General features: G+C 31.1%; 3 protein-coding genes across 4 annotated transcripts in view; 1 reads left to right on the forward strand and 2 right to left on the reverse strand.

The window, feature by feature from the left end:
* The window catches only part of LOC134715506 (phosphatidylinositide phosphatase SAC2-like), a 216,434-nt gene extending 214,857 nt beyond the window's left edge, over window positions 1-1,577 (reverse strand). Inside the window, exon 1 of the mRNA XM_063577713.1 lies at window positions 1,365-1,577. Within this exon, the coding sequence (XP_063433783.1) occupies window positions 1,365-1,464 (100 nt within the window). The 5' untranslated portion in view covers window positions 1,465-1,577. The remainder of the gene's footprint in view (window positions 1-1,364) is intronic.
* A 31-nt stretch (window positions 1,578-1,608) lies between these two features.
* LOC134715510 (E3 ubiquitin-protein ligase RNF4-like) lies at window positions 1,609-13,691 on the forward strand. Of its 2 annotated transcripts, none has more exons than XM_063577717.1 (7): window positions 1,609-1,642; window positions 3,667-3,823; window positions 4,648-4,760; window positions 6,176-6,197; window positions 8,960-9,044; window positions 9,442-9,550; window positions 10,988-13,691. In XM_063577717.1, exons 1-7 carry the CDS (start codon window positions 1,637-1,639, stop codon window positions 11,135-11,137), a joined length of 642 nt encoding a protein of 213 aa, XP_063433787.1. In that variant the 5' UTR covers window positions 1,609-1,636; the 3' UTR covers window positions 11,138-13,691. The 2 variants fall into 2 exon arrangements, with proteins under 2 accessions (XP_063433787.1, XP_063433786.1); XM_063577716.1 differs by having other exon boundaries at window positions 1,629-1,697.
* A 4,334-nt stretch (window positions 13,692-18,025) lies between these two features.
* On the reverse strand, window positions 18,026-19,822 carry LOC134713995 (neuropeptide Y receptor type 2-like). Its single transcript, XM_063575252.1, has 2 exons — window positions 19,663-19,822; window positions 18,026-19,148 (listed from the first exon to the last, which is right to left on the reverse strand). Exon 2 carries the CDS (start codon window positions 19,085-19,087, stop codon window positions 18,119-18,121), a length of 969 nt encoding a protein of 322 aa, XP_063431322.1. The 5' UTR covers window positions 19,088-19,148; window positions 19,663-19,822; the 3' UTR covers window positions 18,026-18,118.
* Between the last annotated feature and the right edge of the window lie 1,545 nt (window positions 19,823-21,367).

Raw genomic sequence — 21,367 nt, forward strand, 5'->3', positions numbered from 1 at the left:
TCTCATATCAATGCAAATCTCCATAGGCATTTTAAAATCGTGAATTTTCAGTTTTTCTCAAGTTATATTTTATGCTTAGTTTTGCAAATCTTTATAAAAAATAATATTTTTTGACAGTATACAACTATTAATCAGGTAACACATATTTTAAGGTTTTTCTTGTGACGTAGGACAGACCTTGGGGTTGCAGGATTTCCCAAAGAATGACCTCCCTACAGTCAGTCAGGGGTAATACTTATTAAAGAAGAAGTAAAAAAAATATATATATATATAAGTAAAATTGTAGGATATTACTTATACATGTACAAGTGAATTTTTATTTACTTGTATAGGTTAACAAAAAAAGGTTTTAGTTACAGTATGTCCAATTATACACTCAAAATTTTTTTACTTGTATAATTAAAAATGTCATCTTTTCTTGAATTCTTTTACAGATTTCTTTTCTCTGATAGAATTTTAAAGTGTGTTCCCTTTGCAGATGTCTTTACTTATCATTTAAGTGTAATTTTATGGACAATGAAAATACCATTTGTGTGTTATCTTCAGATCACTGCTCATTTACAAGCCCACAATGAGCAATTTTGAAGGCCTTTCGCAAATTCACAAGATCTTTGCTCAATCAGTTTCTTTGTTGTATTAATGAGATGAAACATTGAACTTTAATAAAAAAAAAAAAAAAAACTTGAGCAAACCTGGGAAAAATCATTAACATGATTAAAGGCATGATTTCTCATCTCAAAACTTGAGGATTTTTGTGGGATTCAATTGTAAGAAAAATTTACTTATACAAGTAAATTTTTGAGAAATTTAAGAGGAGATTATCTAAAACATTATTATTTACTTATATGTGTATATCTTTTTTTTACTTCTTAACATTTTAAGTAAATAAAAATAATTTGTACAAGTAGTAACCCTGGCTGACAGTCCATCTTTTAATACCGAATGTTCATTTACTGCTTTGAGTGCTTTGATTGTTGTTGATGTCATACACACAGACTGATCTTTAGGTCAGCTAGTGTTATTAATTCATCCAAATGGACTTGACATAATGGTCTATCTAGGACTTATGCAGGGGCGGATCCAGGCATTTAAAAAAGTGAGGGCTCAACCCAGGACAAAGGGGGGTTCCAACTATATGTCCACATTCAAATGCATTGATTGTCCAAAAAAAAAGGGGGTTCCAACCCCCAGAACCCTCCCCCTGGACCCACCACTGTTGTGATATATTTTAATCCCCTCTGCTTTTAATTCTTATCAGCTTAATATAATTTTTAAGGATTTTTTTGTATCCCAAAAAATAGGACATGTCTGTTGTATTTTCACAGATTTTTTTTGAGGTTTTTATCATAAACATTGAAAATCACCTTTTTTTGGTTCAAGAGCTCCTGTAGTTCTACTACACCACAGCGTAAAATCGCCATCCTGTAAGATATAGTGGTCTTCAGTGTGAAAAACTTGTATCATTTTATCAATTCTTTATTTCAGGATTCTTATCTCCACAAGTTTCATTTCATTTTCCACTATTGAGGCAAAAAATAATATACGATATAGAAAATCGAGCTAATGTCAGTTGCAGGAAATGAACACTTTATTTACCTTTAGCTGTGAGAGCAACACTTCCGGTAAAATTAGAACTATGAGTGTAAGTCTGCTTGGACCATAACATTATGAATATATTGCCTTCTTTGATATATAAAGTAATTTACACGACTTGTTTTACAAAATATTAACTGTTTGATGATCTAGACTTTCTTCTAGAGGTTTTAAAACAAAGATGGTGTGTCAAAAGAAACTGAAACTGAAAGTACAGACTACTGTCATAAATTAATTTTCTTTTTCTCATTTTGTATCATTTCTTTGTATATGCCCTTTTACAGGATATATTATTGTATGCAGCTGACCGTCTACTCATCCATCGTCAACATATTGGACATTACCTCAAAACGCTTTCATCAATATGCAAGAAACTTTGTTTAAATTATCTAGAAGACCTCATTTTTGGTGTCGCTTCTCTTCTTTCCACAATAAATTTATCAACACGCCTCTTTGTCCTATAGGTACAGTGCATAGTGCCATTTGTCATCCATTCATATGATTATTCAGATTGAGTTATTTTTTGAGAAAAACTAGAAAAAAGGCATCTGGATATTATTGTCCCGTCATTGGACGAAATTTTAAGTCAGATTAGACTTCCGGTATGCGGTTTTCTGTATTATTTGAACATACATATACAAAGAATAAAGTGTATTTTCAGAATTCTGTCTGCTATCATTTTCAAGTTTACTATCCACGGCAGTCACAGAGTTTATTAAATAGAGAGGGTCTGTATACTATATCAATGACCACTATGGATCGATTAGTAAACTTCAAATTGAAAGTCAATACACTTTATTTATAAAGTAATGAATGTTCATAATATACAGATAAGCGCTAAAAATATTCATGTGAACTTTTGATACCTTTTCTGAAATTCTCCAGTCATTAAATCTTTTACAAAATTCATTGATTACAAAAAAAAAGAAGATGTGGTATGAATGCCATGTTGAGACAACTCTCCACAATAGACCAATATGACACAGATATTAACAACTATAGGTTACCGTACAACCTTCAACAACGAGCAAAGCCCATACCGCATACTCAGCTTTAAAAGGCCTTGAACTGACAATTAATGTTAAACAATTCAAACCAGAAAACTAGCGGTCTTATTTATGTACAAAAAATGAACGAAAAACAAATATGTTACACATAAACAAACAACAACCACTGAATAACAGGCTCCTTACTTGAATGTTCATAACATACTAAATGTATGTTCATATTGAAATTGTCCCCAATAACCTATGACTTATGATACTTTTGCTGAAATTCTCCAGTCATTCAATATTTTACAAAATTCTTCCAACAACACTTTACATACTTTAAAGTACCCTCTGAATGCCTGCGGTTTCGCGGGTGTGTTCTAGTATCTATTGATGTGAGCTCCCTTTAGTTTTTATATGGGGACGAAGTCTACAATAACAGTAGAAAAATCAATAAAATTTTAATTTTTTTTTTAAATCGAAAAATCTTTCTGAAATTTTCATTGTACTAATGAACTCAAAATCGGGGGGAAAAAATGTCATGTTTTGAATTACCACATCTGCACAGAAATCTACAATGTACTTCCTTTTTCCAGTCTCGTTTGTATGAAACTCTGAGTAAAATATATATTTATCAGTCTAGTATAAAATAGGAAGGAGCGCAATACCAATTTCATTTTTTAATAATTGAAAAAACGTTACCTGTTGATAGCGTTTCATTTTTTACATTGTAAATGGCGTCATAACTTAAATAACGTCACAACTAAAATCCCTAACAACAGAACCAAAATCAGAAATGTTACAGTATTTCCGTTTCTTTTTTTTAACAAATATCTAAGTTAAAAAAAATTAATTCATACAGACTTCGTCCCCATTTACAGGTAATGCCTGCCTCATATTAAATTTAAGATTAACTGTTTCCGAGAAATAGTCATTTTGATAATGACAAATTGTATGAAAATGGTACACATGGTAATTTCCAGTTTTGTGGTACTGTTGGTATGATATAAGAATCTGATTCTAGAAGTATCTTTTAGGCATCTTTTCTTAATAATAATGTAATGTATTTTATTAAAATTTGCAGCTTCCTAGAATGCAGAGATCTGATCACAGGAGACACAGACGGTTGACGTCAAGAAGCTCATCAGGTCAAAGGTTACCATTAGTTGTTCAAACACAAAGAGCAAGAAGAAGAAATAATCCTCTGAGGGAAAGAAATCAGGAAGTTGTTGATGTTGAAGGTATGAATATTTGCTCCTCATGAATGAAATACAGACATGAATGAAATACAACAATACAGTTCAACAGTGATGAAGCCTGAACAGAGAAATTACCAATGAATATCATGAATATTAAAATACAATTTAGCTGAGGAAAAAGGCAACTTCAATGCAATATCTAAGTGAAGAAATGCAATGCAAGCATTATTAAACATTTTTTTGAAGGTTTTTTTTAACTTGATGTTTTCATGTTTTTTCAGTACTCTTTGTAATAAAGTAGAGATAACTCAGAATTGTTATGATTCTGGTGAAAGCATATGATTTTTTAATGAGTGATTGAGAAATAAACACCAATTAAAGTGATCTCTCGTATTAACATCACTACAATTTCTTACTTAGAATAAGGCATATTTTATCTGTTACAACAATGTAGTTATGTACATGAACCAAATGGTTATTTTATAATTGATTAATATGCATTTAGCATAGAAAAAGTAATTGTACTTAATACTTAACATCTATTGTAGCACATTCTGAGTGTATGGATCTGACCAGTGAACTTATTAAACTTCTATTGTAGCGCATTCTGAGTGTACCGATCTGACCAGTGAACTTATTAAACTTCTATTGTAGCACATTCTGAGTGTATAGATCTGACCAGTGAACTTATTAAACTTCTATTGTAGCGCATTCTGAGTGTACAGATCTGACCAGTGAACTTATTAAACTTCTATTGTAGCACATTCTGAGTGTATAGATCTGACCAGTGAACTGATTAAACTTCTATTGTAGCACATTCTGAGTGTATAGATCTGACCAGTGAACTTATTAAACTTCTATTGTAGCACATTCTGAGTGTATAGATCTGACCAGTGAACAAAACAATGATGATTTTATTGATTTGACAAGTCCTATACAGATAAGAGCTCCAGTAGCAGTGAATGACTCACCTGTCATTGTAAGTGGTTCTGACATTTGTGTAAAAATGAGAAGAAGATATGTTTGACATGATACATATATCCACCAATGACTGAAGACAGGGATATAAAAAACTACTGTGGATTCAGTTCTTTTCGTTTGATATCAATTTTCGTGGGTTTCATGAGTACATTTGAACCACGATTTCAAATGTTCAAGGAATAACATATATATGTTTCAAAAGATTTTGTATACAGAGATTGGCAAAACCCCGAAATCAAATATTCATGAAAATGCAAGTTTTCAGCAATCAACGAAAATTGATACTCACGATGATAAACGAATCCACAGTATAGGGTAATGCACAGCCTTGATAAAAAATCTTACGGATAATAAGCTATGACAACTCAAATTGATAACAAGCACCTAATTTATGATAAAGCAATAAACAGAACAAACATAGATGAACTTCATATAAAAAAAAGTGGGCACAATCAACTCTTTTACTGTTTTAACCCTATAAAATTTCAAAATGGGGAAACTTAATTTTAGAATTATGTTTCTATTTTACCTCCATGAAATTGTATCAGGCTTTTTTGTTTGTTTTCTAATCAATGGTTGTTAAGTTTCCATGAGGAGCATGTGCTGTTATGAATGTTGAAGTTTATTGAGAAACTAAAGACTAATTTTGAAATGCCTAATGATTGATGTCTGCCAATCAAAGAAATTGATTCTTATGAAACATTCATCATGTAATGAAAAAAAAATGTATTTGAAAACTGGATTTACTGCATTTTTACACTGATTACAATATGTATGGCAGATAAAAAACAACAGATGTGGTTACTGTGGTATGACTGCCAATTGTAATGAGAGAACTTTCCACCAGAGACCAAAATAACATCTAGAAGTTAACAGCAAAAAAGAAACTAAAATGACAAATCAATGTAAAACTATTCAAATAATAAAACTAATTGGCCTGATTTATGAACAAAACAATGAACCAAAAAAAAATGATATACAGTGTCAAACAACAACCACTGAATTACAGGCTCCTGAATTGGAACATGCACATACAATGTTTACATTTATATATTTTAAGATTAAAAAAAAAATCATAACCTTTGTGAGCTGGAGGTGACTTATAAAGCTCTTTTGAATGAAGAAAAAAATTGCATATTGACCCAAATTTCACAATCAACTGAACAATGATAGTGCCTGCTTCAGATTAATTTGTTTTGTCAAGTTAATTTTTGATGAAATTGGAAGGCCAATCAACTCAAAACCTAGTACACATGTTCTGTATGATATGATCTTTCTTAATGTAATGCCAAAAGTTTTTACCCCAATTTCAAGGTCCACTGAACATAGAAAATTATAGGTCAAATGTGCATCCTTATACTATGGACATGTTCTTGTTGTTTATTTATCAATTTATTAAATTGTCTATTTCAGATTGTAACAGGTAGAGATATGGGTGAGTAAAACACTAGCTCAATATATTTTTAGAACTTGGGTAAGGTATATAACAAGATATTACATATGAGCTGGGTTGGATAGCAACTGACCTTTAATATGCAAATGAATGTCATTACATCTGTAAACCAACTTATGTTTGCGAGTGATTTATTTTTGCGAATTTTGCAAGTAGGAAATATTGCGAACATAAATTATGGCGAATATGTAAAACTTTAATTTTTCCCTTTTAATCTTCATGAACTAAATTTGGGAATCGCCAAATTTAATCGCTGCAAAATGGATTAGAAAGGGCTTAACGCAAAATAAAGTATCCATGAAAATAAGTTGGTTTACAGTATTTAGGTTCAAAATATGTCTTTGCAAATTCTGTAACTGTTTAAAAAATTCATTGTTTTAGTAAAAAAGTACCCTACACAAAAGAACAACATTCATTTTATATTTCTTATTTGAAAGTTCTAAAATCAATGTACATGTATATTTGCAATGGCATCAGGTCGTTAACAATTTTTCAAACATCTTCTCCTCTGAAACTACTGAATGGATTTGAATGAAACTTAGCATGATTGTTCCTTAGTATATCCTGCACAAAATGCGCTTCGATTTTTGATTCGTCAAAAAACATGGCCGCCGTTACTTAAAATAGAACATAGGGGTCTAATGCAGTTTTTGGCTTATATCTCAAAAACGAAAGCATTTAGAGCAAATCTGACAAGGGGTAAAAATGTTCATTAGGTCAAGATCTATCAGCCCTGAAATTTTCAGATGAATCAAACAAACCATTGTTGGGTTGCTGCCACTTATTTGGTAATTTTAAGGAAATTTTGCAGTTTTTGGTCATTATCTTGAATATTATTATAGATAAAGATAAACTGTAAACAGCAAAAATGATCAGCAAAGTAAGATCTACAAATAAGTTAATATGACCAAAATTGTCAATTGACCCCTTATGGGGTTATTGTCCTTTAATGACAATTTTTCACAATTTGTTCATCATATTTGCTAACTTTCAATCCTCTCCTCTGAAACTACTGAATGGATTTGGTTAAAACTTAGCATGATTGTTCCTTAGATTATCCTGCACAAAGTGTGTGCTTTGATTTTTGATCCGTCAAAAAACATGGCCGCCGTTACTTAAAATAGAACATAGGGGTCAAATGCAGTTTTTGGCTTATATCTCAAAAACGAAAGCATTTAGAGCAAATCTGACATGGGGTAAAAATGTTCATTAGGTCAAGATCTATCAGCCCTGAAATTTTCAGATGAATCAAACAACCAATTGTTGGGTTGCTGCCACTTTATTGGTATTTTTAAGGAAATTTTGCAGTTTTTGGTCATTATCTTGAATATTATTATAGATAAAGATAAACTGTAAACAGCAAAAATGATCAGCAAAGTAGGATCTACAAATAAGTTAATATGACCAAAATTGTCAATTGACCCCTTAAGGGGTTATTGTCCTTTAATGACAATTTTTCACAATTTGTTCATCATATTTGCTAACTTTAAAAAATCTTCTCCTCTAAAACTACTCAACTAAATTCAACCAAACTTCAACTGAATGATAAGTAGGGTGTATAAAATAAAGTTTGTGCTTTATTTTTTATTTCGTCAAAAAACATGGCCATCATGGCTAAAAATAGATCACAGGGTAAAATGCAGTTTTTGGCTTATATCTTAAAAACTCCAGCATTTAGAGCAAATAAGACAAGATGTTAAATTATTTATTAGGTCAAGGTCTACCTGTCCTGAAATTTTCAGCCGAATTGGATAACTGGTTTTTCAGGTATAATGCCCCTGAATTGATGATTTTAAAGAAATTTTGCAGTTTTTGGTTATTATCTTGAATACTATTATAGATACAGATAAACTGTTAATAGCAAAAATGTTAAGCAAAGTAAGATCTACAAATAAGTCAATTTGACCAAAATTGTCAATTGACCCCTTAAGGAATTATTGCCCTTTAAAGACTTTTTTCACAATTTGTTCATCATGTTGACTTACTTTAAAAAATCTTCTCCTTTGAAACTGCTGTATCAATTTCAGCCAAACTTAGGCTAAATGAGTTTGAGAGTATCTAGTATAAATTTTATATTTCATTTCCTTGTATGTCAAGAAACATAGCTCCTATGGCTAAAATAGAACAAAGGAGAAAATGATTTTTTTTTGCTTTTGAAGAAAATAGGACGATTCAAAGAACATTTTAAATAAATAAATTGAAAAGCCAAAATAATCATTGATGAGAGATTTAACCAAAAAAATTAAGGTGAGCGATTCAGGCTCTTGAGAGCCTCTTGTTTGATATGTAAATAATTAATTTACCATAATACTAAATATTTTTCTGTTGAAAACAAATCTTTCATATATATGAATACAATTGAATTAGATATAAAGTTCATGGATGCAAACTAATAACACAAGTTGATGACTGAAAGAATCACAGTTCAAATGTTGCTACAGAATAGGAGTGTATTGTCCTTATAATTATATTTCATAGTTTGATAGCAGATCTACACCAAATCTTTTGAAGAAAATCAAAAGAATTCTTACTTCAAAACATTTTATTGATAGATTTTCATTATCTTTAATGGTGCTGGATGAAAACTTAACATTTAGCAACACAAACAAAATGGAATAGGTGCTCTTGAGAGGTGAGCATTTCTTGCTTCACTATGAGTACCTGAACAAAATATCCAGTGAAAAGTTACTGTTGAATATAGTGAAACAACACTGGTAGGATTTTCAGATTTACTTTTTTTCCAGTCACTCCACCAAGAGGAAGAACCAGACCACTAAGATCACCTGATATAGAAAACGAGATAGAACATTTAGATTTAGATATAGAAATGTAAGTTAGATGTAAAGAGAAAATTGTTAGGCTTATTCAATGTCAAACCAATATCAATCTGAGACATCAATGTAATCCTAATAGCTCTAGATCTGTGGGATGAATGATTTTGGTTGAGGGTTGATGCGATGTGTGACAATGAAGAAATCCTTATTATATATTTTTGATTGTCTGCATGACAAAAAAAATAATATCTCCATATGAGTCATGAGAAAGATAAAATTTTCTCCCTTGTTGTATGAACTAATCAAAATCTTGCATTTTAATGTCAAGTATTATAAAAAATCATTTGACAATAAGCTTTAGTTATTGCCCTATCAACAGACATTTTATTGTAATTGTAACTTTTTCAATTGTCACCATTTAATTTTTCAATTTGCAACTTCATTTATTGTAGTTCTGATAGACCAAGTTCTTCAGGGCTAGGTTCACCAAATGGAGGAACAGTAAACTCTCCTGGCATAAGAAGGATCACATGTCCAATTTGCATGGATGATTACAAAGAGGTAGGTCAAGGTCAAGTTAGATTCATAACAAGAATAGAAATTTTACTAGCTTTTGCTGTTTTCATCTTATCTTGTTATAGATAGATAGTTTATTCTCATAAAACCATGCAAGTACAAAGGTTACAGAGAAGTTAAAAAGTAATATACATAAAAATAAAAAATGCATTATAAATGCATAAAATTCAAAATTTCAGATGAAATACTGTGGATTCATTTATTTTCATGGGTTCCAATATTCATGGATTATGGAAACCTTGCATGCTCTTGGATATTTAATTTCGTTGTTTTGGGGAAGTCTGTGTACAAGCCTATGTAAAATATGTCATTTGTTGAACATTTAACTTTGTGGTTCAATTATACCCAAGAAATCCATGAACATTGGTACATGTATCAAATGAATATTAATGTTTGCACCTGTCCTAAGTCAGGAATCTGATGTACAGTAGTTGTCGTTTGTTTATGTAATATATACGTGTTTCTCGCTTCTCGTTTTGTTTATATAGATTAGACCGTTGGTTTTCCCGTTTGAATGGTTTTACACTAGTAATTTCGGGGCCCTTTATAGCTTGTTGTTCGGTGTGAGCCAAGGCTCCGTGTTGAAGGCCGTACTTTAACCTATAATGGTTTAATTTTTAAATTGTTATTTGGATGGAGAGTTGTCTCATTGGCACTCACACCACATCTTCCTATATCTAATTAATGAATCCACAGTATTGGTTATAGTCTTCTTTTTTTACTACATTTCATACTCAGAAAAGATACCTTAAATACCTCCCTAACGTATATCTGCCAAATTATTTCCAAATAACGAGAAATCTCTGGTTTGATGTGCTGTGGCTTTGATATATTTTTTCACTGTATTGCATATCTGTAGTTTGTATGAAAACTGTGAAATAGTCTTAACATGCTTAACATTAGGCTAAGTGATGACTTCAAAATAAACTCAGATATAATATGTAATTATAAGTTTACCATACTTATTTTAATCAGTAATCTTTTTCAATGTATTAGAATGCAAGACCTAATAATGATTTTATCCTGCTACTAGTGTTTTTATTTAAAAAATGTAGTATCAAAGCTATATTTTGTGCAATGTCAATTTTATCATGGATCTCTCTTCAACAATCAGGGATTCATTTAAGGGTGAAAATAAATTTATTATTTGTGATACAACTTAAATAGCTGTCAATGTATGAATTCTAGTTGTAGTATAAAAACAATGTCAGAAAAATATAAACTTTTTTTGTATTCAGCACAAAACTCTGGAAAGGTTTGGTACAACCTCAACCTTTCCCCAGTATCTTAGTCTGATACGAAAAAGCTTTAACTTATACTTTGTTGTGATGGGTAAACCAGGTAAGATTTTTCAGCATGTTGTGTTAAGAGTATACATCATTTCAGAAGAATTATCAGAATTTATCCTTTTTTTCCTTTCAGCTGCAACAAAATAAAGTACCGTTGATGTCAACAGTGTGTGGACATTTATTTTGTAAACCATGTATACAGATATCAGTGAGAACTCATCGTCAGTGTCCAACTTGTCGAAGAAGATTGACAGAAAAACAAATTCATCCAATTTTCTTGTAATATTTAACTTGTATGACCTGAAGGTCTAATGTCAGCTTCACTTGGAGTCTGTTGTCTGTCATCATTTGTAGACAGATTCAAATATTTTTTGCTGGTCCATATGGTACCTGTTATTTCTTTCTCTGATAAACTAACTGAATTAGCATGATGAATAGCTGTGAGGTGATCGTTCAGGCTCTTTATAAAATATTGTACAAAACTATGAAAAATATGATGTATTTTTGTTCCCTTACTGATTAATCATTTCTAGGTGTGCGTTAATTTGTTACTAAAAGTACAGAACATTCAGCCTTACATGTCAAATCAATTTAGATGGGGACTATAAAAAAAAATTCTTCAGTCCTCATAATTCATGAATTCACAAAGCATAGTGCTAAAATTAAAATAGACCCACCATTCATGGAAGTAGTTGTGTGAATGCCTTAAGTTATCAAAAATGAATATTTCTAAAGGGACTTAAGCCAATGCCTCAATACTATGGGTAATATGTATTACTATGGATTCATTAATTTTCATGGGTATCAATTTTCATGGATTGCTGAAAACTTGCATATTCGTGGCTATTTGATTTCATGGTTATGCCAAGCTCTGTATACAAAGCCTATTGAAAATATGATATTCGTTGAACTTTGAATTCATGATTCATCTGTAACCAGGAAATCACGAAAATTGATATCTAACGAATATTAATGAATCCAAAGTACATTGATGTGTCATTTCCATGCAACTTTCATCTGTGAAAACTCACTCGTGGTTGAGTATTTTATAACAAATGGTTGTAATCATGAGTAATTGACATTGAAATAGATTCTATATTAAGTGCTGAAAATAGATTTAATTGTGCAATATATAAAGCTAAACCCATTTGCAATGATTAATTTTTGGAACTTTAAAATATATGCAAAGTTATGTTTTAAAGATTTAATCTTGCGAAATAAATCCATACAAAAATTTCCACTTCTACGTACAGTATGTTAGGGGATTATTTCAAATACCTTCTATTACCAGGAATATTTCTGATTCACAGTTATTTCATCACAAGCTAAAGTGACTTTTCACTAAATTGAACAGTGTGTATACTATTGGAAAGGAGTAGGTCCGGTAAGGGCTGAATTTGTCCTCAAATTTCAGGTTCATCTGATGAAAGATTTTGGACACTTTTTGAATGCTTTAGTGTTTACCTCAGTTTATTCAATTTGTTGATGGGAAAGATTTGAACTGCTTTAGTCTGACTGTCAACTGTCATTTCAGACACTAAAATTCTAGCTTAAATATGAAAAATCTACCAAATAAGCCAAAATATGTCACTTTTCAGATGTTTTTTTGTCAAAAATGAAAGTGGCCTCATGTGTGTTCACTCTCAACCTTTATATATGTTATGTATATATGATGCTAGTATCCCATATATGTGCATTGTATTGTCAAAACAGCCCATTGTTCTGTAGCAGAAGTATTCTACTTTCAAAAAATAGCTAAAAGTTTACATTTTAACAATTTTGTAAAACTCATATATTTTGGGTCCAGAAAGGGGTCTTACTGGACCTACTCCTTTATATCTGGCCTGTGACAAAAGGCAAAAATAGGGTGGTGCTTTTTGACAGCATCAGCAATAGTAAATTTATCTGTTTCAGTCAGTTTGAAAGAAACTGTTTGTGAGATTATATTTTCTATAAATTTGCATTATATTAGGACATATCAGTTTGACAACTATGTGAAGGTCACGGGCCAGTGACTTTAAAATAATAAGCAATTTTCAGTGTTTAGTTTTGTCCCCTTGTCTTGGTCCAGTGAATTTGAATAAATATGCAAAATTACTGTCTATCAGATTGTCTTTTCTGAATATTCTGCCAACAGAAGAGACAAATTTGTGTCAACAGTTTATTTATACTACATTTTATATTCTGGAAGTATAGGAACTCATCATATTTTCTAGTTAATATTTTTTATTGATAAAAAAAAGTAAGAAAAACTTTTTTTGCTATTGAACATAACCATGCATTTATATATATAGAAAAATAATGGTAAACATGTATTTATCATTTTATAGTGCTACTAATTATAGCATAGTTGTCAATTAAAACAAAGGTCTTCCATAACACTATTTTGTGATGTTATAAAATCAGTTTCAAGGAAAGTGAATTATATTCAAATTATAATGTAATTGTATGTAAAGGTGTACATGTATAATGGTCATAGTATGTTCACTTTAGTTTAGATAAGACTTACAACTAGGAATGTGGAGTTATAAATGTTTGTAAATTTGTATGGGGTTATAGATCTTTATTATGTATATATTGCAGTGCTTACCATATTTTATACTTTCAGAGAGGAAAAACTCTTGAAAATTTGATTTTTTTAAACTAAAAATAACATTGATTTTTTACTCTTCTGAAAAGTGGATGGCATTGTCACACATATTATAATATTTTTACTTCTTTGGCATGTAAAACTGTGACTAAAATTAACAAAATATTAAACATTATTAAAAGTAATTGAGAGAATTTGTTTAGATAATTAGTTTGTTTACAAGCACATAATCAAATTAGATAATCATATTTGTAAATTGTTTAAATGGGTATCCAAATAAGTTTTGTTCAATAACCCTAATAAACGTGTTTCAAATAGCCAGATATTTTGTTATTTTATTCTTTCCTTACTGAAATTCAATCCCTCTTTCTCCTACATTTGTATATTATATAATATAGTGGGTTATTTTCGTGGGGTGTACATTTTTTGCCTATTTTTCGCGGATAAAACAATTGCAGAAATATATTCTGCCAATTTTAAAGTGCTCATGCAAAGGTATTTATAAAAGTTATGAATTCGCAAAAATAATAATCAACAAAATATTTCATATTCCATAAATATCATGAAATTTTACACACGCCCCCGCGATTATAACCTGCTATATGGTTTTAGTAGCCATGTTTAGCATAGCTAGGATAAATGAGGGATATTTATGTTTCACATAGTTTGTAATTTGTTTAATGTTTGTTTATTTGAATTATGAGAAAGTATGTCTCTCTAATGTTAATATAATCTTGAATGCAATGAAGATAATAAAATTATTTTTGATTTTGAATATATCTTTTTATTGATTATTTAACTGATTTTGATTGTTCCCTGTTTATCATTTTTCCCTCGTTTATGTAGATATAAAGATGTTGAGTTGTAGCATGTTAGCAATTAGATATAAAAAGATGTGGTATGAGTGCCAATGAGACAACTCTCCATCCAACTAACACTTTATAACAGTAAATTATTATAGGTCAAGGTAAGGCATTCAACATGGAGCTTTGGCTCACACCGAGCAGTAAGCTATAAAGGGCCACCAAAATTACTAGTGTTAGACCATTCAAACGGGGAAAACCAACAGTATAATCTATATAAAAGGGAAAAACAAGAAACACGCATGAACCACATAAACAGACGACAACCATGTACAGCTACTTTCCATTTGCTGATAATTTGAAATTTTAAAACACTCATTGTACTCTGAAAATTTCATTAAACTTGGCTTCCATTAGATTTTGGGTATGATGACCACTGGTTCAGCTTGAGTAAACATGCCACCTCAATAAATTGTAGACGTAAGGTGCGTCTGGCACAAATACAATATTTCAATGTTGGTATCCATGATGAGTTTATTTGCATGCAGCAACACAGTTCCATATGCAATATTTGTCTTGTTTCTGTTGACAAATTCTGTCTTTTATTTGTGAGAACTTTGAATCCACTACTCTTCTTAAAACAAGACTTTATTCCAACGAAACTTTCAGAATTCTTATAAAAATAATAATATGATTTCCAATGATCCAACTCTCCATCAGACAAATGACATTGAAGTAAACAACAATAGGTCACCGTACAGTCTTCAACTAAGAGTGAAACCCATACCACAAAGTCAGCAATAAAAGACCCTGAAGTGAAAAATGTAAACAATTCTAATGAGAAAACTAATGGCCGGATTTTAGAACAAAAACAATGAACTAAGTATACATACAGCAATAGCATATTTCATGGCATTGTGCACATCTTACTAGTTATTAGTCCCCTACGGACGAAGCAAAAGGGGACTTGAGGTTTGCAATCTGTCCGTCAGTCCAGCAAATCAGTTTTCCACAGCTTTTTTGTTCATGCCTGAATATATTAATTTGATGTTTGATGTATTGTTTTATCATTACATATTACAGACCAAGGATGAATTTTGTTCCGGTCTGGTAATTTTGAACAGAATTGTAGTCCTTGGACTTAGAAAATTTACCACACTGATAATCAGTTGTCCATACTATTTTTCGTCATGCTTAAAAATATTGTTTTAACATTGGTATATAGTTTTATCATATCAATTTACAGATCAGTTTCGAATTCTGTTCTGGTTTGATGATTTTGTGCAGAGTTATAGTCCAAACACTTTTAAAAAAAAATAATACCACCTGTCTTGAAGTAAAATGGTTGCTCCCTTTTTGGGATCTCTACTACTGACCAGTCATCAACAATCCTGATACAAGAAAACCTAATGAAGACCTGTTCATCTTGACGAAGCTCTGTACTGGTACATCCCGTCTTTGTGTTATTATATTAGGGTAATTTTTGTATTCTAGTTTTTCCTTTTCGTTAATGTGTGCTTTGACTATATCATTTTGTGTTCCTCTGTTACATTTCTGTTTGTTTTTATAGCGATTAAGATTATAACACAATGTTGACCTGCCGAACCCCAATTTTTGCCATGTTTACCTATATGTCTTTGTTTTGTTCACACATCGATGTCAATATAATGGTATTTTATACATCTGTCATGCAAATGAAGGATTTAGTCAGTTATGAAACCAGGTTTTATATACCTTTTTCTAAGTTAGAAAATGCCTGTACCAAGTCAGAAATTTGACAGTTGTTAGCCATTCGTTTGATTTGTTTGAGCTTTTTGAATTTGCCATTTGATTGGGAACAATCCGTTTTGTATTTTCCTGGGCGTTGTTTCTAAATAAAACTAGAAAACAAGATTTTAGATCAATTTGTGATACATTCGGCCGAATGCTTCAGTTTTTTTAATAATGGGTATGAAATTTTTATATACTTTCTTACATCTTTATTTTAAAAATGTAAAAAAAAAGAACAATATTGACTGTTTTTATTAGCTTTATATTGATTAAAATAATCGGCATGTAGGATATACTAATCTCAAAATTGTCCAATAAACATCAGGTACATTGTGTATTTGTTTTACGTAAACAATATATCGAAAGCATCTGAAGCTTATCTTTGTGATAGCCCGATATATTTTTGGACTGCTGAGTCTGTCATCGTAATTGATGTAGATGGAACTTTCAGTCATCTTACTAAACTAACAAACACCGTTACCTTTGATAAATATTAATACCACTGGGTAGATGTCACTGCTGGTGGACGTTTCGTGAGGGTATCACCAGCCCAGTAGTCAGCACTTCGGTGTTGACATGAATATCAATTATATTATCATTTTTTTTAAATTACCTGTTACAAAACTTTTTTTTAAATGCATTTTTCGAAAAAATAAGGATTTTCTTATCCCAGGAATAGATTACCGTAGCCGTATTTGGCACAACATTTGGAATTGTGGGTCATAAATGCTCTTCAACTTTGTACTTGTTTGGCTTTACAACAATTTGTTCTGATCGTCACTGATGACCTACCGAATTAGACTATTTACCGGATTTGTAACCGACGGGTTTCACATGTGATACAGGATCCGGAGCACCTGAGATCACCCCTAGTTTTTGGTGGGGTTCGTGTTGTTTATTCATTAGTTTTCTATGTTGTGTCATGTGTTCTATTGTTTTTCTGTTGTCTTTTTCATTTTTAGCCATGGAGTTTGTTTTAGATTTATGAGTTTGACTGTCCCTTTGGTATCTTTCGTCCCTCTTTTATGTAGACAAAACGCGCGTATTAAATTATAGTCTGTTGATAACTATTAGCAATCCAGTATTCTAGAAAAATTGATTATTTTCCAAATTATGAGGCGAAGAAAGGTGTGATTCGCTTCCTTCTAAATATTGAAAAGATATTGCCAAAAATAATTTAAACAATGCACCTGTCCTAAGTCAGGAATCTGATATACAGTAGTTGTCGTTTGTTTATGTAATATATACGTGTTTCTCGGTTCTCATTTTGTTTATATAGATTAGACCGTTGGTTTTCCCGTTTGAATGGTTTTACACTAGTAATATGGGGCCCTTTATAGCTTGTTGTTCGGTGTGAGCCAAGGCTCCGTGTTGAAGGCCGTACTTTAACCTATAATGGTTTACTTTTTAAATTGTTACTTGGATGGAGAGTTGTCTCATTGGCACTCACACCACATCTTCCTATATCTATGATGATCTTTTTTAGTCTTGCTTATGAAACAAAACATGGTATCTATATCTATAGACGATAACATTAATAATGTAATGCTGTTGGCTATTTTCCAGAACAACAGGGAATGACATATGAAATTTGAAGCTTTGAAATCATTTGTAATTTATGGATTATTTAATTGACCAGATCATAAAATCGCTACATGAGTGCATACAATCTGTTAAAAACGATATTAAGATAATCTTACGGTAACACGGCAAACGACTTCATCTTGAAACGCCTTGGCAACAAAAAGAATATTTTCAAAACTTCATTGAACTAAAATTTGCCTACTGGGATAAAATTACCACACATGTCTTTTTTTTTTTTAATTTTAATCAAACTGCATAATAAAGGGGTCTGACTACCTAATACGTATTCCAATATGACAGGGTCAGTGATATTTTGTTTTTGTAATTTTAGAGTTAATGCTATCGACAATAATTCAACGCGACAGCGAACAACACTTATAATTACAGTGACTCTTATTACGTTTATCTTATGCATGTACTCTGATCTTTAGTGTCTTCAACAATCATGTTTATCAGATATTGTCAAATGACATAATTACTACTGATTTTGAATATTCACTCTTTAATTACCACCACTTTACATTAGTGACATAAATTCTTTTTTGAAATTGTCACTCATACAGCCGTAAAGAAATGGATTGTATACCACAGAACTCATTGCTACTATGTGAGCACTGAAGAAACATAGTGTGTAGTAGTGCCAGTTTGAGAAAGACGATATATACTCCGCTACGGTAATTGTTATATTCAGAGGCAGCCAACAACAAACAAAAACAGTAACCATAGTGACCAACATCTTATTCGTACGCTGTTTTCTTTTCATATCTATCTCTTCTTGCTTTTTAGTCTTTGATTGATTTAAATGATTAGACTGAATACGTGTTTTTAAAACTAACGAAACGCTTGTATAACTAAACATAATAATGGAGCAAGGCACAATATATTGAAACAGAAGACAAGTTATGCTGAATATTCGTGATGATTGATCGGTCGGCCATCTTTCTACACATCTGATAGATCCATCTCTATTTTCAGTTAGTCTCGAGTAAACTCCAAGAGGAACTGATATTGAAATTGATATTAGCCAAATGATAAAAATAATCCTTAAACAGTGGGAAATCTGCAATGGCGGTTTTAAAGGATATACAATTGCTCTATACCGAATAACTGCAATAATGGTAGATGTTAGTGTTGACACGTACACACAAATGGCTAAGGTCATTGGTACTAAACGACAAAAAACTTCTCCAAATACCCATGATTGCAAGTAATATGATATTGGAGTAAACGGTACAGCTAGTAAACACAAAAGAATATCAGAAACAGCAAGATTTGTAATAAAGATGTTGATAACAGTCCTCATCTCCTTTTTACGCATAACAACAAATACAACCAGACAGTTTCCGATCAAACCTAATATGAATATAACACAGTAAAGCACTATATATGTGGCCAATAAAACGGGAGTTTTCATTAATTGCACTGAACTGGAAACATTATCATATCTTTTTATGACATTGTTAGTAATACTTGTTATATTTTCCATCGGTAAGGTATATCTGCGTATTGTTATCTTATAGAATGTAGTTCCCCTATACAATTCAAATCTGAAACGAAATAATAACATGATAGTAGAAACATTATTAAATATTCTGTATTAGTTATCATTCTTAATCATAAACCACTTCAATCTATCTAACTAGAATCTTATCGACACATAAATTCTTTGCTACGTGAAAAGCAATTTTTTATTGCTAATTTATCGAAAACAGCTAACAAATATATGTTATTATAGCGGCTGGCGTATTTCGCAATCCGCTGACTGTTGATCACTGGTCATAGCCAGTACGGTACTCACATTGCTTGTTATTAGCAGATACAACTGAGGGTACGTATTCAATGTTTCGTTTTGCTAAATTATCAAGTTGAAAAATTGCAAAAACTTGCGTTGCAATACATATAAACAAAAACAAAAACCACACAATTGCATACATCACGAAATTGCATATTGCAGTGTCAAATCTGATATACTCGATTATATACAAATAGATAAAGATAGTCATAGTATAGGTGAAGTATTTATATTTCAGTTTACTAACATTGAAATAAGCTAATACTTACCATTGAATGCCAGCGATCTCTATTTTTATTCACACTTTTCGCACGATGATGTAGATGTACTACTGAATTACGATTAGTAAGTATTACACGTAGGCGAAACTAGTATAATACTATCAGAGGTAATTAAGGTTGCAAGTCGGAGGTTATGGTAAATAACGTCTTCTTTACTTTTTTTCGTTAACATCTACAGATGGAACATACAGTATACAATGATATATATATCCCTAAATTATTAAAACAAATTACTTTTTTATCTGTTTTCTTGAAGTGAACAAGACAGTTATATAAAAACAGTTGAATAATATAATTTTTGGTTTTATCACTTTGATTTTAATATTGTTGAATGTCATTAATAGAATCGCTTCCAGGAAACTCAATGGATTTACATGGCAAGTTAAAGATCATAGAGATTTAAACTTACTAAATAATTTATTATTCATTAACAATATGTTTAAATTGATGTCCCTATTAATGACTTACTATTTAATGGGATTCATAAGGTTGTTCGCTGCGAGGACTGTATGTATTGTTTGCTGTCTTAATTAATCACGCAGTTGTAATTGCCGAGCGTGAGTTCCATATTGACAAATCTTGTGTACACACCTTAACGTAACACATCTAAATTGATCCTAGCTTCTCATGAGTCTATGAGGTTTGCAATTGCGTCAGGCGGACAATAAAGATGAATTTCGAAGTGAACAACATTCTTGTACTGAAAAAAAAATGTTTGATATAATTCTTAATATATCAACAATTTGATGTGTAAATAAACTGGCATTGCTGGCAAGCTTTAGTAAAATAAAATTTCTAGCAAATAATATAAAAAAAATAGTTACAATAGATTCTAGGTACTTACGTTGAATAGCATCTTTTAAAAAAATAACTTATATGGTATTGTTTTATTTGTCTTTTATGAATACAACTATTACCGTTTAGTCTCTTTTTTGTGATATCCATTTGACGTGGGTCTGTACTTATTTATCCCGTCCTTGAGTTGTTATCAATTTTTGTTTTCAATTTTTTTAATTTTTTCCTAATGTGCTCTCTTATATGCCTTTTAATGTTTCTTTGTTACATATGACGTGGATCTATACTTATACATCCCGTCATTGCGTTATGATAAACACAAATTTATTTTGTCTTTTATTTTTACAAGTGTTTTTTTATAGTGATTAAGATATCCCAATGCAGATAATAGATCGAAAGCATAGATCGGAACCATATCTTTGTGACGGTCCGAAATGATTTTGGGCTGCTGATTCTGTCTTTGTAATTGCTGTAGGTAGAACCCTTTTTTGGGTTATTTTACTAAACCAACCAAATACCGTTTTATCAATACAGTCATTTATGAACCTGAAGTATTTTCTAAATTATGAGTTGATCAAAGGAGGGATTCGTTTCATTAAAAGTATTGAAAAGATATTGCAAAAAATAATTTGAACATACACGAAGATCTTTCATAGTCTTGCTTATAATACCAAAAATTGTAGACGATAACACTACGGGGCAGTTCTTTATTGAATAGCAAGAAAATTACATGCTGAGTTTTTCATTCAAAATGCAATTCGATAAACAAGTTTACGTTTAATCTTTTTTTTTATATAGTTCTCAAAGTCTTGATTTGTCATTTTATAAAAAAGATATTAACTGTTGATTAGGAGATAACTGTATTGTATTTAAAGCTCCGACGACATCAATTGGGAAT

The sequence above is a fragment of the Mytilus trossulus genome, chromosome 4, assembly GCF_036588685.1.
Source record: "Mytilus trossulus isolate FHL-02 chromosome 4, PNRI_Mtr1.1.1.hap1, whole genome shotgun sequence".
In the NCBI taxonomy this organism is placed as follows: Eukaryota; Metazoa; Mollusca; class Bivalvia; order Mytilida; family Mytilidae; genus Mytilus; species Mytilus trossulus.

Excerpts from the sequence above, each read along its gene's own strand:
- LOC134713995 (XM_063575252.1), bottom strand. The coding sequence starts at position 19,087 with ATGGAAAATATAACAAGTATTACTAACAATGTCATAAAAAGATATGAT.
- LOC134715510 (XM_063577716.1), top strand. The coding sequence starts at position 1,668 with ATGAATATATTGCCTTCTTTGATATATAAA. Across the intron at positions 1,698-3,666 it reads TGCCTTCTTTGATATATAAA|CTTCCTAGAATGCAGAGATC; the intron begins GTAATTTACACG and ends TAAAATTTGCAG. Across the intron at positions 9,551-10,987 it reads GCATGGATGATTACAAAGAG|CTGCAACAAAATAAAGTACC; the intron begins GTAGGTCAAGGT and ends TTTTCCTTTCAG.